General features: G+C 40.8%; 1 protein-coding gene across 6 annotated transcripts in view; it reads left to right on the plus strand.

The window, feature by feature from the left end:
- The window catches only part of RASGEF1B (RasGEF domain family member 1B), a 129,384-nt gene that overhangs the window by 57,109 nt on the left and 46,188 nt on the right, over nucleotides 1-26,087 (plus strand). For 2 of the 6 annotated variants that reach the window (XM_046941296.1, XM_025149792.3), the window contains exon 3: nucleotides 14,966-15,040. The exons of the other annotated variants lie outside the window; for them this stretch is intronic. In XM_046941296.1, coding sequence (XP_046797252.1) covers nucleotides 15,032-15,040 — 9 coding nt within the window. In that variant the 5' untranslated portion in view covers nucleotides 14,966-15,031. The remainder of the gene's footprint in view (nucleotides 1-14,965; nucleotides 15,041-26,087) is intronic. 6 annotated transcript variants of the gene reach the window in all.

Genomic DNA, 26,087 nt, shown 5'->3' on the forward strand with positions numbered 1-26,087 from the left:
GTTGTTAAATGAATCAAGGCATAAAAAGGAGGGGGAGATGGAAAACTTCAGCTATATATTAACTGTGCTACAAGTGCAAACTCAGGGAAACTGAACACAGTAATGATATTTTGCTATACTGAGATGCTTAAAATCTCAAAACAATCTGGAGATGAGTCTAAATAGACTTGAAGCTTTCTCTGCTTTCTGATAACACATTCCTTGGTTTTGTGGTAAGGTATTAACGTAACAGATGAATTTGGCATAACTCAAAACTGCTTTAGAGTGAAGATAGCTTGTCCTCTGATAAATGTTATATACAACACAAATACATAATATATAGAATATTTTAGTTGGTATATTCTGCACAGAATGCAGAAGTATTCTTACAATAAGGTACTGAACTTCCAAAGGTTTGTACTCAATGTATGATGAAATCTGTCAAGTATTTGACACAGGAAAGTTTAGGAGTTCTTTGTTGTCATCAAACACTTGGACTTGAATAGCTTGTTAGAAGTACATCTTTTTCTTAAGAAGCTTCAAGAAAAGAAGCTTTAAAGTGGGGTGAAGGAGGCAAGGTCTTTGCTTCCTGAAGACTTGGAATGTGTTGCTGTAATGTGTTGGCTTGTATTGCCAAAGAAAACTGGGGAGTTGAAGCTGAAAATACTAAAATATTTCTGAGGCTTATTCACTGTTCTGGAGAAACTAAAGCCAAAGAAAATGCTGATGCATGTCAGAAATCCTATTTCTAAGACCATATACTTGCTGTGAAAGGCTTCTGCAGCTTGTCATGCTTGTAAGCATGATACGTACTTGAAAAGTTGCTAGCCTCTGCTACTTGCAGAATAATACAAAAACAAAACACAGTTCTGTAATATTTGGCTCCCTCAGTGGAGTTCAGTGTTTTGCATTATGAAGTGGAGAGACTTGCATTGAGAGATGAGCCCCTACTTCACAGTTTAAGTTTGGATGGGAGATTCTATGAAAACTCTGGGTTAGTACTGAATCAATGTTGAAATATTTAGGTTTCTGAATTACATGAAGTTCCCCTTTACTTTTTAGCTAAGATAACTTGCTCTGATTTGATGTCCTATCTGGTCAAATCTTTTGTTTCCTTTCTTGCGTAAGTCTTGTATGAGTTTTCCAGAACTCCTCGTGGGGCATAAAAGTCACAGTGAATGCCTGGCTCTTAAAGAAATTGAATTGCAATTGTTGCTATTGAAAGACCTTCACTAAGTTGAAGATGGCTCATTTGTGCAGTTCAGTGACATAAGTAAAATCAAATTTCTGACCAGTTCAGTGCAGTGGCACAGAGATTGGTTGTGAAGTAGTGAGGAGGCTGACAGGTGTGCAACTGCCAAAAGTGACAGTGCCAATCATGTGAATGTAGGTGTTCACGTGCAGGTGTGTAAGCTATGGCCAAATGTCTTGGTTCCTTTATAGTCAGTGTAGATCTATAACAGACAATGAAGGTTATTCCTAAATAGATGCCTAAAGTGCAGAAAGCTTATCCTGGAGCTGACTCCTGCTCTTACTGCATTGTATAACACTTCACATTCCAACTCATTTAAAGAAATATGTTGTAATACTGCATCACAGTGTAATAGCCAGTGACTTTTGATAGGACAGGTCAGCGAAGAGAGCAGAAATGGAATTGTGAAAATAAGGACCTTCATAAAGGGAGCAATGCATCTGGAGGGTCAAGGAACAACGTCTTTTACATTCTCCTGAAATTAAGGAGAAAGCTAGAGGGATGTAACAGGAGTTATGTCTACAGAGTTGAGCGAATGCATGCAGGGGTTAGAAAGTGAACTTAATGGCTTCAGAGCTGAGAGTGAAGGTTTCTTTGAGTGAAAGGTATATGCTAGAATAGAACTTGATAGCTGTCTAGCAGATGTAATCTATTAAATTTGGGGTGGAAGCGTAGGAGAGCGCAGGAAGATGAAATTGTGAAGCCTGGAATGATGAGTCTTAGAGCTATTTCAGGTTTTCAGAACGATAATGAGGGGGCTCTTAAAGAGGAAGAATGAGCTGCAGATCATCTATCTGTCATCAGAGTGTGGCTGTCATTAGGGTGGCTTTTGTGGTGAGAGCATGGAAGAGAGAGTCGGGATATCTGGGTTCTATTTCTGTTGCTGCTCTATATTTATAGACTGACTCAGCTCTCAGTACCATGCTGCTGATGCTGTCTCCTACAGATAAAAGAAGCTGACAGAATATCATTCCCTCACTTTGTAAGGGTGCAACAATGCTGTAGGCCAGAATTCTCTGCTGGTTCTAGTCCTTGCCTGTCATTTCACAGCAGTGATGGGGAAATGCTGAGTTGCTCAAAACTCCCGATTTACTTCTAACTTGCAAGGTCAGGGGTTGAGTGACCCTCATAGCCTCACTGGTGTCACTGATTTCCCGACTGACCGAGTTGATGGCTTTTAAATGAGTTTGGAAGTGTTCATGTAGGGTTCTGGTACTGATTGAATTGAAATTGGCATTGAAACTACTAATTCAGTTGTGGCAACTTGAGAGAGCTGTATTGAAAATGTGAGATCTCAATCTCTAAGAAGATGGTCTGAGAGGGTGGCAATGTCTCATGATAAATGTTCTGTTTGGGTCAGTGATTCCAGATACTCTGAGCTATTAAGTCAGCCAAGTTGAACACAGCCTTTTTTCTCCCTGCCCTTATGGCTGAAAAAATTTCATTTGCTTTTATGAGTTGTAGTGTTTGCACTATTTGTTTGGACAGTGTTCTGCACAGCAAACTCTGCTAGCAGCATGTTATAATGCACCACTGCTCTACCCCAAACACTGACCTTGTAAAGAAGATTTAGTCCTGTACCTATGAACACCTGCTGCTCCGTTTAAGTAGTCCACAAAAGTAAAGAAGCAAATAGTTAATTGCAAAACTGCAGATCTCCAGTCATAGATCTGGGAGTCAGCCTGATCACAAGACTGTTTAATCCAAACAAATCTCCTAATGAGGCATCTTTGTAGAAGTTCTTTCTTTACATATTTACACAGATAGGTCGTTGATACCCCTGAAGTCAAAAGGGGTAGAATGCAGCTGTGCACTATTACTTTACTGTATATGCCTTTCAGACACAAACCACAGTGCTGTTTTGAAATACCATTGGTAAGCTCAGCTGTAGGGAGGGAAGGAGAAAAGTGTGGTCTCTTTCAATCTCTAATCCCACTTGCAAATAAAAATGTTAAATCTCACCAAGTCTTCAGCTCCATCTGTTGTGCTCTCCTCTCCCCCATCAATCTCACAGTATAGAATTCCTAATCACGTATAGTTTTCCTTAGATCAAAGGGCCAAGAACAGTGTCAAGATTACTTATGGGCAGCAACAGAAAAATTGATGGAAGTTCTTAGTTCTTTTAACTTTGCTCATAACTTTCCAGTTTGTTCTGAATATTGCTTCTCGTGGTGGTGGTGTGGCTTGCAAAGGGCATGCCAAGCATTGCTTTGTTTAGCTGGGACCATCAGGTTAAAGAAGTGCTTAGGTAACATTTTTTCCAAGTATATAGTGAAGCAAAATTGGATGAACTGACCTTGCCATTTTTCTTTCCAATACGCAGCTAGGGGCTTTGTTTTGATTTTTCAGTTCTGTGCCAGAACAGGGACTGCTCTGGATGAGGAGCTACAAGATATGGTTTAGTGGCTTGTGGTAGCAAGGGTAATGGGAGGGCTGTTGGACTCTATGATCTTGCAGGTCCTTTCCAACCTTGAGGTTCTCTGATTCTATGTTGCAGGTGGTGAGCCAGCTATGGCTCCAACTTTCTCAGGCTGTAAGGCAGAGGCAAATGAAACCCAGAAGTGTGTCTGCGTGTGTTTGGCTTTTTGAGGAAAAAATGGCACTTTTGCTTCTGAAAAGTTCAGTACGCAGATGTGAAGAGGCAAGGGATTCATTGTTTACCCTACTGGATTGTAGCCCTAACTGATGGATGAACAGGAGCAAACCAGATGAAAAATATCAATGCAGGGCGAAGCTGTGTTATCTTCAGCTAAGTGTTAAGCTACATGTACAGAAATGACAGCCTGCCTTTTGAGGTTCTTTTAGCATCGTTGGGATAGGTAACTTTTGAAGAAAACAAGCTTAAAAAGCTTTTTTCCTTGTTTTCGGTGAATATTCATTTTCTTCTAGGTGAGTGAAATCTTCCCATCCATTTCAGTGATTCCCAGAAGCGATAGATCAGGGGAGAAGATTCATCAGTTTAGCTTCTTGTAAAGGTCAAGAAGCTGGAGTAGGCTTCGTTCTCCTTTTGTGAGCCCTGGTGAAAATAGAGTTGGTGCTTGATGTGGGAGTTCCTGCTGCTGCACACCCTGCAGATGCGATGGGAGCAATGCATTCAGCCTGCTTTCATCTCTCCCGTTGCTCTGGGAGCCTAGCTGAACAGCCCTCAGCCAGCAGCAGCATCTGGCCTCCCGATCCATCTGAAAAGCGATCTGAGTGCCGGGGCTGGGGTGCCTCAGGCTTTGTCATGTGGTTGGGTCGCTAATGGGTTTCTCTGGTCTGCGGTTGTGACTGCAGGGAATTAACGCAGCTCTCCACCTGGGAACAATTGATTTGTGAGGAAGTACGTCGTGCCACTCTTAAATGACATCTTTAAGAGACCAAAGAGGATGCGTTTGTAAACTTGTTATTTTTTGTAGTTCTATAATATCCTGCTCGGGTTGTGCTTTGCAAGACTGTGTTGGAGGCAAGAGTGAAAACCATGTCTGCTGCACTAGTTGTCATTGAAGACTCATGGTATTTAATTTCCTGTTGAAGGGACCTTTATTTAAAGCTAATTACAAGACAGACTTGACTGCATGTAGGTCCAGTTCCTGAACTAGTTTTGCTGGTTTCAAAACAGTCTCAAGCTGGCCAATGATCCCCCAAGCTCACATGTGGCAAGCTTAAAAGGCAAAGTGGAAAAACTGAAGCTGGGAGGAGAGGAAGAGACAATTAAAAGCAAATGATCAGCTTGCCTGGTTCTGAGACATCTCTTAGCAAATCCTTCCCTTCCAAGGTTTGTCTGGTTGCTCTAGACAAGAGATGGAAGAGCTGGGGGAAAAAAAAGGCATGAGGAAGCTGCAGTCACAGACTGGAGCATGAGACACAACTCCTGCCTTGCAGAGGATCAGCCAAAAGATGTTGGGAGATATAGCCACATCTTTTCCTAGGTGGTTGTTGGTTCAGGATAGAACATGCACTAGTCCCTACACCAGTTTGAGATGCAAACTGACCAGGATAATTAGATATAAATGACTATTTCCTTTCTAATTCGTATTAAAAGTTTTCTCTGAGTTTTTAGCAATTAGCCATCATGGTGTTATCTTGATTTGTTTCTAGTGTTGAGAATAGTGTCCTTCCTACAGCTTGAAGAAAATCTCTGCAGGATAATGGCATTTGTTTTGTGCTTAATGCTGAGGCTGAGCTGCACAGGTGCAGAAAACACGAGAAGTTTGAAACCCTGTTACAGGGCATCTGGTCAGTGCTATTGTTGTTACTGATGCTCATACATAGCGCAGCAAGTAGAGACAAATTCAGCCCTTCAGTGGTTTAAGCCATTAAAGCAGTGGGCTAGAGTGCCAGCTAATCATTAAAGTTAATTTTCTTTACTTTGAAGGTGTGCTATTTTACATCTAGTGAAGCCTAGACCTGGGGATTTGCGTGTTGTAGTCCAGAAATAAAATTAGTGATGTCAAAACTTGGACATGGGTAGCTTGGGCAAATTGAGGAACGTCTTTGTTCTCCTGGTTAAAGTATGAGGGCTTGGGTGCTCGAACTTATGAAGAGAAAAAAATGTGGCTCAATTTTTAATGACTTTTGCCATAACTATTGTATCTTATAATAAAACAATTGCTCAGTTTTGGTTTTTTTACTGCTATGTGTAACTAGTATTGCAGGTCTGTCCATGGGAATTTGTCTATGCAGCGTACCTCTAGATAATGGTGTTTTCCTCAACCTGCATCAAGAACTGTAAACGTGTTACATAAAAAGTAATATAGGAAGTAAATCTGAAGTCTTTGTGATGTTCACGTTTTCTTGTTTGAAAAATAGATTGCTCGTATCAGTGTGGTGCTTTTAGCAAACATTACCGACTAAGAAAAGAGATAAGGAATGATAATCTGCAGGAAAGACACTATGAGATTGTAAGACTCAGAGATGAGAGTTTATTCTAAGCTCAGTCAGTTGTAAAAGTTGTCAAAAATGGTCCAGATTTACTTGCCTTCCTCTTTGCAGCTTTGTTCTTAACTTACTGTAGTTGTAAGTATTTCTGTATAGCACCTAAGTGATATCTCAGGGTCTGTTATCAGATGCTGGATTGTTCTATGCACTTCAGCGATCATCTGCTGAGATTTAACAGCTATGAGAGCTCCCTCACTGTAAGAAGTTGTGGGGAAATGAAAAGTGACTTGTGTCAGTATGATGAAATTTTTCGCCAAGTTAGATAAGCTTAACAGCTCACAATTCTTAAACTTCTTTTGCATTAGTTTAAAAATCAATAGGTTAATTAACACAGATAATGCTACTTCAGTAGCCCAGAGATTAATTTAAATTCCTAGGGATGGATTTCCTATGCAGCCTCTCAGACCTTTCCATTTTGTAAAGGTTGCACAAAAATGAATTAATTGAAGTGGCTGAGATTGCTCCTATTCCTTTCTAAGTAAGTGAGTTGCACAAAGTGTATGCTACTTCATGATTTCACAATGAAGACACCAGAGAGGTGTTTTCTCTCCTGAGTAAGAGGGTTTTAAATAATAAATCTCATCTATTACTGTGAAAGGGCCTTCATTTTCAGGTATGTGATCCTGAAGGCAAGTATGAATGTGTGGATATGTTGCTTCACTGGATTAACCCTTTAGCCATCTTTCCCTTCTCTTGAGCAATATGTTTGAACCACAGATGAGCAAAAAAGGAAACATGTACTTACTGATTGTCTTGTCTTGTCCTCTGATCCTGCTTGTCTTTATGCTCTAACTTATCCTCCAGTTTCCTCCCAGCTCCCCAGATTGGGAGCTAAACGTCAGTGATGGGATCAGCAGCATTTCAGGTACCAGTGCTCTTCCTGCCTAAATACCTCATCCAGGTTATGCAACAAACTCTGCTTGTGGATACAGGCAAGCTGAGCATATTTCAGGTGGTTCATTCCAGTCTCCAAATTGGATAAGTGGAGGGAAACTTTCCTTACCTTATGGCTCAACGTCTGGATGGAGATCAGTGACAAATGGGGCCAGTACTGGGGCTAGTGCTCTTTAACATCTTCATCAATGACGCCAACAGTGGGATTGAGTACACCTTCAGCAAGTTTGTGGTTGACACCAAGCTGTCGTACCATACCAAGGGGTATGGTCAACATGCCCAAGGGGCAGGATGACATCCAGAGTTTCTACAACAATTAACGATAATCTATATTGATGTTACAGACTGTTGCTTCTCTGAAGAAAATGATAAAGTATTTACAGTTGGCTTGATGTAGAAGTCTGGTTGTGGAGGGAGTTGGTGATGCTGGTGCTAAGGTGTTGGTTTCCTACTTTTGTTGTTCCAATAAGGAAGTGGTGTTGACTTTCAGATGTTAGAATATCAGATAAACTAAAGGAAAGATGATGTGAAATGGCACAAGATGTGGGGAAAACTCTGTACAAGCCATAAACTTTGTTTTCTGGGTAAGACTGTATCTGCTTTTTGGTTCCAGTTCAGAAGAAGGGGTCTGGAATCAGAGGACTTTGTAATATGATACAAAGCTAAAGAGTTAAAGATTGAGACTCCCATTTCTGTCTGCTGTGGTTAAAATGGTTTGGGAGGCCTTGGCCTCAATTCAGCAAAGCATTTAAGTCTATATGCTCCTTTTTCTTATTCATCTCAGTGGGACTATTAAGATGAATTAAACGAAGCCTGAGCTTACTGGCCTTTGCAGAGCAGAGGCTTTACACTAGGCAGAAAGCATGAAGTTATAACCTTGAAGATGCTGTTGCTGTGCTGTTGGGACAGAAACTGAAGTATGAACAACTTGGAAAATGGTTAGACTGTCCTCAGGTGTTATCCTAGATTAGCTTTAGAGACTTGTAATGAGTAGTTTATATTTGATCCCTTAATCTTCTTCAGAAGAAATACAATGTGAACTTCTCCAAGGTGGTAAAAATATGAAATGGAATGAAAATTGGTGCTATAGCATTGAACCTATTCAGAAACATGAGATGACACTCTGGGTGAAGAGGAGTTTTGAGCTGGAGTTGGTGTGGGTACTTACATCTCCAGAGATTTTGCCAGCTGTACTATGGAGAGTTACCATGTGTTGGGCAACTGAATGCACCCTTAAGATCTAACTGAATAGTGAGGATTCATTCAATGCTTTTGTCTGCAGACAGTGCAATTGAAAGGCAAAGGAACTGAATGCACTTCTCTTGTCTTGGGTAGTCTGTGTTGGGGTTATTGGTTACTCAGGAGTCCCACCAGCTCAAAGTTAGTGAGCTATTTTCCCAGTGTTTTATAGTGATGACATCAGAGTAACAAATGGAGAACAACTTACCAGATCCTGAAATTGGTGTTTTCAACTATAGAACCAACATGCTTTTCTGAAGATGTTATTTAACAGTTGGATTACAGCCTGGCAGTATCTTGATGAGCTTTCTTTCCAACCTTCCAAATGGGAACTTCCAACTGCTGCTGTCTTCTGGCTCACTTTCTATGATCTGTTCCTGTCACTTCATGTTACCCCTTCTGTTTGTTGACTTCTAATTCTGTGACTGAGGAAATAAGATATTCCTGGTATGAAGGGGGAGGATACAAGGGGGATGACAATCACTGTCTGAGCCCCATTCAGCTCTTTGAGTTGACATATTTTAGCCTAGAGCCCTTGCATTTCTTTGGCTAGTGTAGACAAAAAAAAAAAGCAAAACAAAGCAACCCTGCTCAGTGGGAAATACCAGCTGAATTTCATCTTTTAGAATGCATAATAGGTTGATTCTGTTAAGCAGAAATGATTGGTAGTACCCTTCCCAAGTCAACTGCCTGATCACAACATGTCTAATAGTGCTGTATCCTGGGGGATGTGAGCAATTGTCAGTGTCACACTGTGGTGACAGTCAACATCACTTTCTGAGGAACAGGATTTGTTTGAGGCTTTGACTTTTGTTGCATTTTTAAACAAGACTTTAGACACTGAACTAAGAAAAGATGCTCTCATGAACTTACCGAAGTTTCATAGTACCTTTTCTGTCGGTGCGGAATGCTGACTTTATTTGGAATTATGATTTCAGCAGTCAGTCTTACACTGAGTCTAGTTAAAGGGCTGTGGGGCACTGGCACAGGCTGGTCAGAGAAGATGTGGATGCCCCATCCCTGGAGGTGCTCAAGGCCAGGTTGGATGGAGTCCTAGGTACCCTGATCTGGTAGGGGCAACCAGCTCCCTGGGGGTTGAAGCCAAGTGGGTTTTAAGTTCCCTTCCAACCCAAACCATCCTGTGGTGATTCCATCGAATAATGCAGCTGGATGGGGAAGTGTGTAGTGTGGCTTTCACAATGAGCAGGGACAGCAAGGAATTCAGCTGTTGATAAGAAGAGTTAAAACAGGATGAGATTGAGCAAGAGGAGAAACTTGTTCATGTGATGGGAAAAAGTGTGAATAATTTCTTGAGAAAAAACAGTGGAAGCCTCAATCTTTTGAGTCATTAAAATCTGGGCTGGAGAAAACTCTAAAACAAACTGTAAATATCAGTTCTGTAAAGCAGAGGAATAGACATTGCCATGTTTTTTTCACTTTTCCAGAAGGAGCCACTCCAGGAAGCACTGACTCTAAGTTTTCTGGAATGGAAAGACAAATGAGTTGTATCTTAGCTGGGAAGAATTGAGGTTTCTGTGGTGCTCGTGTTGTTTTTTTTTTTTTTTTCCCGTGTGTCAGCAGCTGAAGATCAGCTTTGTTAAAGTATTTTCAAATTCACTTTCACATTCACTTCCAATAATTAAAGCATCAGAATATATATTAATACAGTATAGGAAATTTTTCCCCCCTTACAGAGGAAATATGCTATGATGTCCTGAGGTATTTCCAGAGCTTTATTTTCCTTACTTCTTGAAGCTGACAGAAATTTTCCTTCTAGAGTCTTGGAAATTCAGGCTTATGTCAAATGGTTAAAAATCAAGTGAAGGTGTGTTGCATCTGCCCTTCTGAAAGTTCAGTTACCTCTTCTTGGCAGTAGCTCTGTGAACAGATTTCATTACCTTATTGAAATCTACAGTTTCAACTGTACATGAACAGGGGAAATAACAGTGAACCTCTAAGCTTGAACTTTTGGGGAAGTGTTTAAGAAAAATGTTGCAAATGATAAGAAATCAGGTCAAATAATGGTTCATTCATATTTTCAAGATGTAGTACAGTACAGCGTTAAAGTTCAATTAAATCTCTTCAGGCTCTCCTTTGGAAGTGTCTGGGCAAAGACAGGTCTTCTCAAGATGCTGTTGTATCCAACTTGTTGTATCCAACTGTTACTGTTAGAATTTCTGAACTAATGTGTTTGAGCTTGATGATCTTTAAGATCCCTTCCAACTTAAGCCATTCTATGGCACTAATGCGTGAGGGGGATTTCTGGTATTAGTGCAATGAGTGTTAAAAAGCATAAGTAGTCAATGTGAGACTGGATGAGATTCCTGTAAGTTTCAAGGTCTCCCTGGGGATAAACTACTCTCTAAGCACTTGGTGTTCTAATACTCTGCCCTTCCTTTCTAGTCAACCCATTGGGTGCCACTGGAAGCAAGGTATTAAAATGAAAATGTGGCTTGGCCCAATGCAAGGGACCTTTCCAAAGGTCTTGAGGCTCGTGGTTGAGAATAAGTCAAACCCCTTCATGAACAGTGAAGTTAACTGTCACCAGATCAAAGTAGCAGTCTATAGAAAGTGTTCTGGATCCCTGGGGGTACCTCTGACCTTAGACCTGTGAATTTGAATTACTTTTTTCACTTGACAGGTGAGAAATGGAGATGGAAGAGAGAATCTTCATCTCTGGAGGGAATGAAGGCTTGTTGTAAGCAGAAAGCAGGGCCTGAAATACAGCTGTGACACATGTAAATAAACAGCATGTCTCCTGGGTTGGCTGCATCTCCCTGGATTGTTCATGGGGTGTGGGTGGGAGGGAGAAGTCTGCCAAGGGTCACCACTGTTTTGCCTCATTTCCAAGCACAACAGAAGAATTTGATGTTTGTGAAAATGTGACTCACTGGAAAAGTTTTCGTCTGCCATGTGCCCAAAGGACTGTAGCAGAAAAACATCTGCTTTCCACAGTCTGTTACCAATCTGGGGAGTGCTCGTGATATGTTAAATTGATTTCTGAAGCAGTGTCTATAAGGCAAAGAATTAGAACTTAAAAATGCATCATAAAAAGCTTTTCTGGTATGGAGAAAGAGTACTACTTGTCTAAAACTCTTCCAAGTCTGAATGCTTGAGGATCTTTATTTTCTTTTCAAGGAGGACTGTGTACTGGTATAACACATTTGAATTAAGAAAATGGGGTACACCACTGAAGCTGTTGTTACCTGTACTGACTGCATTATATTATTAACTTTATTGTTTATAGGATTTGCTCTGTCACCTCTTGTTTGTCTTTGGAAACAGAGCTGTACTGAAGGGACAGATGGTGTACCAGAGATCTGTGGGATGCCTGAGCTGTAAGCCTTTTAGAATAAAGGCTCTTAAAAATGAAGACTTTAATCATGTTAACTGCACAGCAAATAGGCATTGTAGTGCACAGTGTAATGCTGTTTGGTTTTGTTCTGGCTGAAGTCGTATAAAATACTGCTTTCATGATTAGTTTTACTCTGCTTTTCAAACTTGGGAGTAAGTCCTGTGATTATTTTAGTATATCTCAGTCCATAGAGCAGAAGCATGGATGTGTTGACAGGTCTGGACGTGAGGATTTGTATCCAGCACAGTAATTTGCCCATTGCGGACTCATCACCTGACTCCAAACCGTGCCCAACAGTTTATGTATACATCCTGTTTGGATCACCTTCAGAGGAAGCATTGGCAGTTGGCCTACAGGTTATATATAGCTCTGCACAGCAGGATACATAATTCCAGATCTGCTAACTGTAACAGATGATCAAAACTACCATAGGGGGAATGCAGACATAAGTCTATGTAGAAGGAACAACAACAACACACACACACAAAAAAAAGGGGGGAGGGGGGTATTGCACTCAATATAATCTATTGAATCTATTGAGTCTATAGCTTAGGTTAAGCTTTCCCTAGTCCAACTGATTAAGATATTCTCTGGAGCCCATTCCCTCCTCGATGACTCTACGTTTCTGGGAAGAAATGCAGTTAATTGCTACAGTCCAGAGGGAGCTTATACTGCTATTACTGATTTTAAAAGGGCATACCTTCAGAGAATGATTTTTGAGTGAATAACAGCAGAGAGAGATTGCTATGTTCTAACAGCTCATTCTGAGAAAGTAATGGGAGAGTCCTTCTCTGAAAGCAATGAAATGTATATTTCTTGATTTCACTCATGTAGCCTTTAAGTGTTTTCTATAGGAATCACTTGAGATATCTAGCTTAATTCTGACAATACCAAAAATGCAGTTTGAGCTTTCTTTAACCCAGGAATCATAGAACCACCTCTGAGCTAAAGTCTAACTATCAACCTGGCCTACCGAGTTGTACTGGTGAACCATATCCCTTAGTGCCTTACCACATGTCTCTTAGAGTCCCCATCCGTGGAGGCATTTATCACTTCCCCAGGCAAACTGTTCCAATGATTGACCAAATAGTACTGCAATAGTACTACAGCTACTTTAATAAAGAAAATTACTTTAACAGGCATGGTCTTGGATAAGTCTGCCTAAAGTAATCTTGAATAGGAGACAGCTCTGAGTGGTTATCAATTTCAGGCCTATAAGCAGTGTTGTTTGCATTTCTCCATGCTATGTCTTTCCTGCTTATCTTGTGTTGCGTTGCAGTGGGATGCAGATCCAAATTCAAGTGGTTTTGTATGACATAAGATACAGGAGGCAAGCTTAGCAACTATTATTTATCTGTTACTGTATTGAGCAGAAAGTGTAGAAAGCAAGAAGGCAGAATTTGCAAGTGGCATATAGTAACGTGTTAACAAAAACTAGAAAAGTTTGCATTCCTTTGGCAGGACCTCAGAGAGCTGCGTAGACCTGAATATTGGAACAACAATAAGCCAGGGACTGGACGAGGCTGAGATAGTGGAAAGAGAGGGAATCCTAAATTCTGTTGCTGGCCTGGCTTGTTGTTCATAGGGAAAGTTGCAAATCAAAACAATCACAGTAAGCAGCAGCTCAGTGGCTTTGGATTCATGATTACTCTAAAACAACTGCACCTCTTTGAAATTTTTCTGCAATGTATGAAGTTGTTACTGAACTCCCCAAGAGGAGGTGGTCTTGGAATGTAGGTATGACCCTCAGAGAAGAGAAATTGTAGTGCTTTTTGTTCCAAAGGTAGAGGTAGGAGATGAATTAGATGAGAAAGTTGCATTGAAGGGATTCTATCTGGTTGTCTTTACTAAACAACGCATTTCCAGTTAAACCTTGATGGCATCCCAGCACATTCATCTGGTTTTACTAGCTGGCAGCCTCTCACAGATGAGTAGCTTTGACTGAAAGAAGCTTTCCGATGTCTTGAGCTGTCAGGTGCTTGCTGATATATCTTACTGTTCTGATGCATTCCCCTGCAGGCAGATTGGTTAAAGAGCAGTCCCAGCTTGCTTGGGAATCTGCATTGCCAAGCCCTGTTGTTTTGCTGCTGTCTGATGTACTTCCCTTGAGAAGCTACACATTGCCGTGGTATAGCTTTGTTGGAAAGAAGTGATATTTATTCCTGCTATGTTGATTTCAGCTGTTGTATCAATAATAAATAAAGCCAAGGCAAGATACTTGGAATTGTTTATTTGCTTATTGTTTAGCAGCAAGCTCTGTTTATTTCTCCCTCTCACTGTGTAGGCTGTGAAAAGAATCTCTCTCCTGAACAGTTATTGCTAGGAAAGAGAATGGCACACCTACCCCTTCTCCACAAGAGCAAAGGAACAGCTTTCCTGCTGCTGGAGGCAGCCCACCAGGCAATTTGTGAACCATGAAAATTGCCTTTCAAGATGGCATTTCTGTTCTTGGGAGCACCAGCAAACTGTGCTCTGAAGTTTTGCTTTGTTTGTCTAACCCACTACTTGGCAACACGTCAACATAGCCTTTCTCTGGCTTAGTCACCATGTGCTTTGTAGTGACACCTTGCCGCAGCCCTTCTATGAGTAATTTGGTGTGTTTGCATTTGCCCAGCACAGACCTCTGTTCTATGTAAATCTGCATTGATTGTAAGGAAGCACAGGAAAGAGCTGTAAAGCTACTCGCTAACAGCTAGGAAGAACATGGTATTTGATTACATCTCTTGGCAGGTAGGGGAAGTCCGCAGACCCAAGATGGCTGCGTGCTACTAGCAAATACACAGTCCCAATATGTAAACACCTAGAGAGCGGTAGCAACAGCATACTTCACTGCTTCCCTGTCTTGGAAATATTCCTTCTATATGGCTCTACCTCAGCTATGGGTGAATTCCTCTTCCATGAAATTTTTGGTTTGAACCTCAGTCATAGAGAGTTTTAGTCCCAAGGAGAGCGGCAGGGGAGCACTGAGACTGTAATCTACTTGAGGAAATAACCTCTTGGAAGACTGATTATGAGAAGTTAAAAGAATGGATCAACATCAAGAAACGGTTAGTTTTGTGGTGAAAGTCCAAGTACATCTGTTGCTCAGAAATCCAGGTATCCGCTGTACCGCTGTAGTACTACTTTTCTTACTACAGCTCCAGTAGTTCCTGACAAATGAATTGCTTTTTTCTTCCTTGGCCAATAGTCTTGTTTGCAAATTCCTCCTAAAAACCTGAATAGCTGTTTAGCTGCAAGGCTCTCTCTCTGAAATAGCAGTTTTTAACAGAACAGACCACTTGAGAAGATGGCCAGAGGTCAAAGTGCTGTGCTGACTTGTTTTTCAGAAGTGCCTTGCATCTGGCAGCCGCCATTGACATCAAAGGAAACTTCCTGGTGCTCAGATCTCTTTAATGGGCTGTGTAAGTATCAGTCTTCTCAGGACAGCAACTTCTTAATACCTTGTTTTGAATGCCTGAAGTCTCTGCTCCCAGAGACAGTTGTGTCTGTTAAGATGTTGCTTGCTCTCATTTTCCATGCAATTGCCATTAATTTTAACAAACTATGCTTTGAATTTTGCTTCAGCATCTCAAGACATCTAAACTAAGTTATTAGTGAAAAGAGCTGAAATCTGTTTTTGTGCAGGGTCAGTGAATGAATGATGTTCCTGAATGGCCTTCAGTAGTATTCTGTTTTCAGACTGAATGAAAGATAAATCATAGGATCATAGAATGTCCTGGGTTGAAAAGGACCACAATGGTCATCCAGTTTCAACCTCCCTGCTATGTGCAGGGTTGCCAACCACTAGACTAGGCTGCCCAGAGCCACATCCAGCCTGGCCTTGAATGTCTCCAGGAATGGGACATCCCCAACAATGCGTCGGGTTTTTCAGCTCAATATTCCCTGGAAACTGAACATTTTGAAATACAGACTAATTGGTTGTGAACTGAGTATGCCGTTATTGCAAACAATGTTATGAACTGAGTATGCCTTCCCTTCTCTTTTAGCCTCATCCTATGTTGGTTATGAAGGAGTTGACCAAAAATTTCATGATTTCTTCCTCTGATCCCTATTGCATTCTTGCATCCCAAGTACATGATGCTAGCAGTCCCACACAATTGTACGCGCTGGAGTAACTATGTCTTACCACATGTGACTTTAGTTTACTGGGACATATGGAGGAAACACAAATGCGTGTACTTTGTGACACAGTCAGTGTTAATGTCACATTACAGAACTGTGCTGTGGAATCAAAGCAGCAAAATCCCAGGAGTGCCATCGAGCCACATGAGTACACTTGCAGCTTATGAATGATCGAAGTTAAGGTTTTCTCCATCTTTCCCATAAGAACTCCTTTTATTGGTTCACTAGAAAGTTCCCTGCTTTGTCTGTTTCTTAATATCTTTGTGTAACTTAAATATATAAATATATATATATATATGCTGAATGACTGTGGGCAAGAATTCAAGGGGAGGGTATGAATGCTGGAAAGTTTGCTCAGTTTCTATTTCCTTCATTACGTGCCAGCCTTAATCCCTAGTTATAGCCCTGCTTTCCTTCAGAGATGTACGTGCTTGTGCTTTCTGCCAAGATTTAGAGCTCTGTGTGTCCGATCAATCTTATACACATTACACGTGAACTTCCACTCTTCCCAGAATTTTACGGAACTGAATTAACTTTCTGACTTTGTTACTGTCTCCCAAACAATGCTAAAGGTTTTCTCTACTTTGGTTATCTTTTCAGGGATCATTTGTTCTCTTTGCTCAGTTAAATTTTGACGCCTTTTGGACAAATAGCTGAACATGGAGACTTTAAACCAACATGAAAGTATTTAATCCTTCAAGTTGAACAAAATTGACAAAGCACTGCATGTCAAGGATGTATTTTTGAATCCTACCTCAACCACTATTTTCAAGCACATGGTGATTTTTTACCACTTGAGAACCTTCTGCTGACCTGTTACTACTTTTCATTATGGATTGTCACAATTGAAATGTCTTTTCCAAATTTTATACCTTTTTTTTTTTTTCAGATATGCCTTTTCCCATGAGAATTTTGTGTAATAAGATCCTCAGAAATTTACTTGGAACTGGTTTCAGTTGAACCATGCTTACACATGCTGTAAATGTGTAGGTTACAATGGACCAAGCTGAGACACTTACTGCAGGGTACAGATGCCTTTAACTGGACTGTCTGATAAACTGTATAGTTGGATTTGGCTTAGTGTGTAGACACAACCTTCAGTAGGCTTTTGTAATCTCTCAAGAAGAAAATAATTTAACTTTGCTGGAAGCTTATGGGTGTGACTGGTAGTGGTGTAAGACAGAATGCCATTTCTAGGTACAATAATCACAAATGAGTACTAAAAATATCATAGAACTGTGGAACCATTAAGGTTGGAAACAGCCTCTAACATCACCAGCTTCAACCACTAACGCATCCCCACCGTGCCCATTGACCATGTCCTTCAGTGCCGCATCTCCAGGGGTAGTGACTCCACCACTTATCTTGGCAGTTTCTTGAGTTTCAGACTCAAGAGCCAGCCTTATTTGAGTACAAGAGGTCCAGCAGACAATGCATTTTTGTAGCTTTTCATCTCAGAGCTGGTGCGGATGTTTCCCTGATCACTGTGCCACATCCTCACTACGCCCTGGTGACTTCTGGCAACACTGTCCAGCAGGGCTCAGCTTCCTGGTGGGTCCAGGCAGGAAGGTGACCCCCAGGCAGTGCAAGGGGTTACATTCTAAACCCAGCCCCAGCTCTCTGTCCTCCTTTTCTTCTGGGTTTTACTCTTGACTTTATAGGCTAGGCTGCTTCTCAGTGCTTAATAATCTGCTAACCCACTCTGACAGTTAATTTATGTTGTAACTGATATGCTGCCACTTAAATGAGAGTGTGGGTGGGGTGGGTCATGGAAAGAGGCTGTCGTTCCCCTCTGTCACAGCTGGCTGCTACTGGAGTTCTTTTCTTCTTCCTAAGGTTCGTAAATAAAAACTGGATGATAATTCCCAGATTTCTTGGCTGTGTGGGACACGGGTCACTGTCTCACGCAGTGAAGGGTGGTGGTTAAATGGGTCAGAACCTCCCTTGGAACAAGGTAAAAGAAGAGAGGAGTTGGTCTGTTTTCTCAAGCGTGCTTCCTTGGATGTGTTTTCCTCTTCATGAGGGCACTCGGGTAAGAGGTCAAGGCCCATGTACATCTGCAGTAAAAAGAGGGACAGCAACAAGGTCTGAAAGAGCGTTATCTCTGCTGGGACTGAGGTTGTAATCAGTGTGGGAGGACGTGCAAATTTCAAATTTCAAAAGGGCAAATCCCATTGATTATAGTCCACAGGTGACAGGTATGAGCTTTGTCTTACGGTGTGGTTGTGTTTATGTAAGAGCAGAATCTGTTACTTCTTTTGTCTTTGGTGGGATTGCTGTCACAGGTGTGAAAATGCATAGAAAAATCATAGCATGTGTAATTTAATCTACATTTTAGTCTGGAAAAAGCAACAGCTGCATGGGACATACTAATAGCCCTGAATTTTGTCATGAAATCAAGTTATTGATTTTAATATTTTACTACAGTCTGTGGGAGCTGCTGCAATAGAGATGGTTTTTAACGATGCCTTATAGCAGTTTGGCTGGGACACATTGGGTTGTTTATATTCCATTCTGAGAACAGGCCTCACGAGAGATAAAGTGAGCTTCAGGGGTATGGGACTTCAGCGGTTGACTTAGGCACAAAGACAAATGCTGACTTTTGTCTGCTGAAAAAAACGGTTTGATTTTCCAGGACAGTCACCTCAGATAGATCACTTGACTCAGAGAAGGTGAGAGCTCCATTTTCTAATAGGATGAATATACTTTGAAATTCCAAAAAGAATAAGTAATGCTTATTTCTAGATCAACAAGCATTAGATCTAGACTTGCCTTTATGGAAAATATTGCTGGCATGAAAGATAGAAAGCTCATACACTCACGAGTAATCAAAAATAGCTAAACTTGGAGCTAAATCCTGAAAACACTGAAGTCTTGTACTAAATTTAGAAGTAGGTACTTGGCGGGTATTGATATCTGGTCTTTACTGGGCAGCAGAAGAAAGGTCTGACCGACATGGTGGGAATGGGTTGAATGTTGGACTTAGTGACCTTAGAAATCTTTTCAAACATTAATGATTCTATCACACCAGGTGAACTGTGGTGTGAAGGGCTTTGTTCACCACTTCTTGGGCTAGCAAAGCTCTCCTGTGGATCACTTGTGGCACTGTTCATTCCTGTAAACACTGGACGTAGTGAAGCTGTGTATATATTGAATAATAATGATTCAGTAGTAGTGAGAAGGTACTTTCCTGCAGCTACTGCCCCAGAGGAGTATTGACTAACGCTTTCATCATAATTAAAAAGTAAGCTTCCTTGTGTGTTATATGTTCCATAGCTGCTGTCCAATTCTGTGTTTCTCTTTTGTTTTTTTTTCCCCACACGCTAGTAGAAAAGATGCCTGGGACGTGTGGGTTTAGATTCTAAACCTGCCACAGACTTATTCTGGACCTAGGATCAGTCACTGAATGTGTCTGGGACTTGAAACTCCTTTTTACTGGACAGATAGACATAACTGTGAAGTCTAAGAGCAAATGATATTCAAAGATGACTGCGTGTGTTGTCATGAGATGCATCAGGAGACCCAAAATGGTCAGTGAAAACAAAGAGTTTCTACTCTTTCTGCTTTTCCTTTGAAGAAGGAGCTAAATAAAGCTAGCTCTTTTGAATTGCACAGAGGAAAAAGAAGCCAGGGGATGGATCTGCTCAGAGAAATGAAAGCAGAAACCTGGCTGGAACATAGCAAATGTTAGCTCACTGCCTGCCCAAATACAATAGTGCCTGCACCCACCATGGGACAGGCTTGAAATGAAGTTGGTGCTCCACAATGACGAAAAAACCCTGTTTGGTTTAATGAGAGCAGGAAAAAAAAAAAAAAGGGAGCTGAAGCAGTGACAGCAGGAGGAGGAAGTGCAGAGACCAAAGGGCTTTTTGTTGTAGTATAAAACGTGCTTAACAGCTGCAGAATTCAGTAGGCTTTTTTTAATGTTCTTCGTGAGCAGGGTGTAGTTTATTTTTAACAGTTCTGAACACTACTGATCATAGGTGTAGTAATTTCTCTCCAGTTCTGCTGTTGGGATCTACTTCCACAAGAGCTACAGAAAAGCAAAAGGAGAAATTTGCAAGTCACTAAATCCAGCACAGGAAACACTCAAGTAGCTATAGCATAGCCAAAAAGTATACAGAAAGTTACAGCAGGGTGTTTATAGGGGAGGACCGTGCAACTGAAAGGTGTTTTTTTTTTTTTTTTAACAAACCAGAGTAAATCAAAATGGAGTTAAAGAGATTTCAAGTATTATTAAGGCTTAAATCAAAATGGTTTTCTTACTGCTGGCACCAATTTAGAATACAAAGGAAAAAAAATATAACAATCAGTTTTCCAAGCTTAGTATTTATTCTGTTTCTTTTGATTTGAGCCTGAAAATCACGGGCTAATTTCACATCCACGCTGGCTGTAGCTTTATTTGGCCAAATAACTTCTGTAAGTAAATACCATCATTTGATGGATATTTTTACAGAGAAGTTGGTTTGGACAACCTGATGCTGTGAGAGGTGTTCTTGCCTGTGGAGGAGGGATGGAATGGGATGACATTTAAGGTCCCTTCCAGCCCAAACCATTCTGTGATTCCATGGTTATAAGCAACTTGTGTTTAGCTTGACTGTAGTTAGGAATTCCAACTGTGCTGAATGTTGTTTAGTCATTGATTTTGTAGTTATTTTGCTCTGTTCAGCTGTCAGCAGGCAAGCTTGGCTCTGAAGGAAGGTCCCATTGACTCATGAATACTTGGACTGCTGCTAACTTCAAAGCCCAGCCCTGACCAGCCAAGTTACTCTTAGCCATATAAAAGCACGTTCTTCTTGGTAACCAGCTTTTGGCCAGCATGTTTTCTTCCTCAGAAGCAACTTCCCATATTCATTAAACCATTCTGCATATGGCTTTTCATTGTCCATTAGAGTCTATAGAATTAACCTGGTTGTTTAAAAAGAAGGAACACAAAATGAAAACTAATGAGTTCACGTGACTGTCCCTGTAGTATGTGTACATGAATGATGTGGAATAGCAAAGAGATGCTTGCAGTGTGGAAATGCTGTCACTTGTGGAACACAGTAGGTGTGAGTTTCAGGTAAACTTATGGTTAAAATAATTAAACCTGGATGCTAAAAGCTGGAGTAATAGCAACGAAGGACAAAGTTTATACTGATCTGAAGTTTGTTTGGTTTTCTGGATTGTCTAGTGAGATCAAACTGTGCTCAACAGAAGGAAGGGGGGAAAAGGCAGAACATTTTTAGTAACACACATGCTTGACACATTCAGATCAGGAACAATTAGTTTCGTGATAGCACTTCGTGATTTTTAATCTGTACTAAAGTCGCTCTGTGGCATTTTTCCAAAAGCAGCACAAGTCTTACCTATCTTCTTTAATTTCCAGTGGGATGGTGAGATTGCTCAGTTCTGCTATTTTGTCAGATTGAATGCCTGTAGTTTCTTGTAGGCTGTTTGCAGGATTGTTATGCCTATTAGTTACAGTAATTTCTTCTTCTTGCTGCTTGCTGGAATGCCAAGAAAGCTTTGGACAAAAGAAAAACGCGTTTCTATTTTAAAGAACAGCTTTGCCTGCTGAGTGTGACTCTCATTCTCTTGTTAACCAGCTGATAGAGAAAATAATAGTTTTTTTCCTGAGTGTAAACAAATTACCACAAATAAATAAACTGTCTTAATGGGTGCTTTATGTAGTCTAAATTTACCAAGGACTTTGAGCAATTTAAAACAAACATGCTGCGATGCATCATCCTATAACAAGATTCTTAATGAAAGTCACAGGAGGAATTTGTCTTTCTTCTCCCAAACCCATATCCATCTGCTTTTCCAATATTCACCCCAGTTGCAGAGAACATGGCTGTGGAGATTCACCAAAACCTGCAAGGAAAATAAGTGTATCATGTGATTAATCTTCTGTTTCTTCAGTGGAAGGATGAACAAAGCAAGACAAATCTTTAAAGTGGACTAGATGGCTGGTGTACAGGTTTATTTTAGGGCCTTGTTTTGTATTTGGATTGTACTGATATCTATGTAGCTAGCTTATATCTACGTACTCCAAAATGGCTTGAGAGCTTTCTCCCAGCTGTTCTTTCTCAATTTGTTGCTGCAGAGAGCTGTAGGAAAGGAGCTTGGCAGCCCACTGCCAACCCAAAAGGGCAATCCATCTATTTCAAGGGTTGGGCTTTGTAAGCTGTCATAATTACTGCCTTTGAGTATATATTCTGGCCAAGGGTTTAAATTTGATTCTGAAAATCCTGAAACCCTTGAAAAAGCTCAGATTGAAACCGGCTTATGCCGTCAGTGCATCCCTCTGTAGGTTTGCTTTTGGCATTCCTCCAGATGTGTTGACATTCACAGTTAAAATGTAAAGAACTAAGAACTATCTGCTAGTCACGGTTGGGGTGTTCTTTAAACCTCTGGTCCTGTGATTGGCCTGTTGGCATGTCCCATGTGCAATGGCAGACAATGCCTTGGCATTGTTCCTCTGTGCTTCGCAGTGCTTAAATGGAGTTGTGTTGGGCAGCAGATCAGCTGGAGCTTGTGTGCATCAGGAACTGTGCCCTTCCAAGGGCACACAATGTGCTGGCAGCCTCTTCAGCAAGAAAACAATTTTCACCATCTGCGGTTTTGTTTACAGAAGGATTCTAAATATAGCTCTCTTCTCCTGGTGGCATATTCCTGCAGTGCTATGGTCTAAGAATCACAGAAACATTACGGTTGGAAAAGACCACTAAGATCATCTCGTCCAACTGTCAATGGACTCTTCAGACCTGTTTTTCTTTGAATATACTGGGCACAGTGATAGTTCGTAATGGCTTCCTGATGAGATGGTACTGAAGTTACCACGTGAGCTACTGTGCGTGTAGCACTCCAGCTGTGGTTCTTCTCTTCTGTTGTAGTACATAGCTCTGTCTGCTGAGAGGGAACATGGGATGTGAATGTTATGGATCATATTTATCATGAAACCTTTGTTTGCCATTCTCTGGCATGGATTCAGCAGCATTTCAACAGTAGGTCCCTGTGAGAAGTTGCTTGATGTTTTTCTATTTCTGTTAGATTTCATTTAAACTCTTTTTATTTTCTTTTTCCAAAATAAGAAAGCAAGGGCAACAGGAACCACATTCCTCCATACCAAAAAGAGCTAAAGCCAGTATTTCCCATGTAGTTCTTATTGCCAAAATTGTACTCCTGCTTTTGATTTGCATTTTCAGGAAGAATCATGCATGTTGCTCTTAAGCGTGCCCATTAAAGATGTTTCCTGATGTTGCTCTCTAATTTACAAACATCATTTGAATATTGAATGTGAAAGAGGCAGCATACAAACGAGACTTTTGCTGGCAAAGAAGCTGTGCGGGTTGTTCATGCTAATTCCAAATATACTGATGAAAACCAATGTCCATTTCTCCTACGTAGATGTAAGCCAATGCTGGAACTTGTGTAAGGGGAGATGCAAGTAGTTGAGGAGAAAAAAACAGATGAGCAGCGAGGAGGAGAGAGTAAAATGTCAGGCAGGGGATAAACAAAAGCATTTGGAACAGGAAAGGTAAGTTTGTTTGAAAAACTTACCTCAGTTTTGCTTAAGAAAATGAGTTAAAATTTTCCCTAAGGAATTAGTTTCCAAAATCTATCTTTTTGGGACTGGGCAGGAGACTCCCTGTCCCCTTTCTTCATCAAAATTGCAAGAACTTCTCGAAGCAGGTTCAGGGACTTTTGTGAGTAACATCACACCAACTACTGTTCATTTTGTGCTGGAGCATCTTGGCTTTGGAAATCAGACTTTGCTCACTTTACCTACGTTATGTGGCTACAATGGAACAATCTATACCATAGCGTCTAGACTGCCTCCGTGTTTGGTGAACAGGCACTTACAAGGTGCACCCTGATCTATTTAAAAGTTTGCCTTCAAAGGAAGTGATTCACATCTGAGAAGTGTATGTTTGTTTCCTTGGACTGCCAGGCGGACTCTCAGAGATCAGTTTGAAACATTTTATTGCCTGCGTCTATTTTTAGCTGAGAGGAATTCTGTTGCTTTTTTCCTACCAGCACAATATGAGATGGGAGGGAATGGCTTCAAGTCGTGCCAGGCTGAATAATAGGGGAAATTTCTTCTCAGAAAGAGCAGTGATGCAGTGGCACAGGCTGCCCAGGGAAGTGGTGGAGTCACCGTCCCTGGAGGTGTTCAAGAACTGTGGAGATGTGGCACTGAGGGACATAGTCAGTGGGCATGATGGGATGGGTTGGTGGTCGGACTTGGTGATCTCAGAGGTCTTTTTTCAACCTTGATTCTATGATTTTAACCCAATCTTAAGATGCAGAATCAGGTTTTATCAGGGTTTGAGGTTTTTCTGATTTCAGAAGCTTTCTGTTACTGATTTTCCATTTTGAAACCTTGGCTTAGGAGGGATGTTGTTCAGCAAGACAAAAAGGTGGTCAGTAAGGAAGTATCTAACCAAAAACCTCCTACAACACTTATGGCTCAGCTCTCCAAGATAACAGTTCTGACAGCTATAAAGCTGATGATGGAAGTACAAATCAAACATTCATTTCTGAGCAGAGTCCTTCTTCTAAATCTTAAAAGCCTAGAATACGCTCTCGATGTGTAAGCTTGGTTAAAACTGACAAAAAGGGCATACAATTCAGGAAACTTCATTTCCCCTAGGAAAGTTGACTTGCTAAGGAGCACCTTTCTCAGAGTTAATTGTGTAGGATAATGCTATGCATTTGAGCACGCTGTGCTCTGAAAAATCACCTTTATTTTTTTTTTTTCTTCTACCGTGGTGTTTTGGACCAAACATATGATGAAGCTGTGGCTGTTCTCTTGAGGCCTGGGGCAACTGCTTGATGACAAATGATCGTGGTTTGTGTTCATGGAGGTGAAGGTGCTTTCTGGACATCTTTTGGGATATGCCACACAACGGCTTTCAAAAGCTAAGAATCATTTCTGAAAATCTTAGCAAGGAATGGGCAAGACAGATGGAGTTCCATACTACGGGTTGCCTTAATTAACCAGCTAATTCTGAGCAGAAAAGGCAGTGTAGGAGGAATTCTGAATGTGGTAGTGGCATTTGAGAATTCTTGTACTTTCAGATGATTAGAATCATGTTTTGTTGTTTGCCTCTTTTTCTGTCATTTGGAGTGGTAGAGAAGATGTATTATTAGCACAAAAAGACTGCATTAAACCCTAGAAAATCAGTGTGCTGCTAGCAGATACTTCAAAAGTTAGAGTAATAAAAGTCACGCTGTGAGAGGAAAAACACTATCCTCTTACTGGAGGAAAGGAGTAAGCTGGATCAGGAATTTTTTTGAGAGAGCAAGGGAAAAGAACATACTGCTTGTATTGCAGCAGATGTTTTTTGTCTTTAATTTATCTTGGTATACAAAGGATCCAATAAAAGGAAACCCAGCTGAAAAAGCTGCAGAGGCTTGGATGGTATGTGGAATGAGCTTTCAAAAAAAAAGATGCTACAGAAATGCCTTTCAAAGGAAGATTGTGATAAATAATTAAATGGACTCCCAGAAGAGGTGGGGGAAAAGGCCATTCGCTTGGCCTGCAGCAGAGGCTAAGAATAGAGTTAGTTGTCTGATTTGTGTCTTTGTTCATGTATTGCATGCTACTGCATTACCATGTTGGGTGAGTATATGCCTGTTCTGCTAGGGAGGTCTGCGTGCACACTGTGTGCAGACATGCAGGATTTTTCAGGAATTGTCAATGGAGATACATTTTCCAACTGCAGAACAAATGTTTCATCAATGGAAAAGAGCCAACAAACAGCCAAATAAAAGCACACTTGGTTTTTGGATACTGTAATTTTGCTTTATTGTTCTGTCTTGTTCTTAAAAAACCCTCCCTTTGCATACTGTGCTTTAAAATATCATTATTGGAACAATATCAAAATAAGTCAAGTGCTGCATAGCTGGTTTTCACTTAACCTTGTGTTCAGAAAGGGATGGATGTGGTCATCTGTTATGCCATACATGTTACTGCATTCTACTGAATGTTCAGAAGCAAAATATAGTTAAATCTGCAGAAGATGCTGAGGTGGCCAGCAGCAATTTGTCCTTAATGATTTTTCTTTTAGGTTGTGAATAGTAGCAACTTAATTCTTTTCTTATGGTGTCATGGAAACTGGATGTGTCAATTTACCTGCTGTAATTTCTGCCTACAATGCAACTTACGGGAAAATTCCTGAATATAGTTACCCAAGCACTATCTAATCCTTTCAGTAGTTTTGTGGAGCAGCTAAGATGTCCTTTATCCAAATCACAGTGTCTAGGATAAGATAAATATTCCTATTTTGCCAGTTTGGGGCTGCGTGTCTGCTTCTATGATGCTGTCCCAGATGCTTC

This window comes from Gallus gallus, chromosome 4, assembly GCF_016699485.2.
Source record: "Gallus gallus isolate bGalGal1 chromosome 4, bGalGal1.mat.broiler.GRCg7b, whole genome shotgun sequence".
NCBI lineage: Eukaryota > Metazoa > Chordata > Aves > Galliformes > Phasianidae > Gallus > Gallus gallus.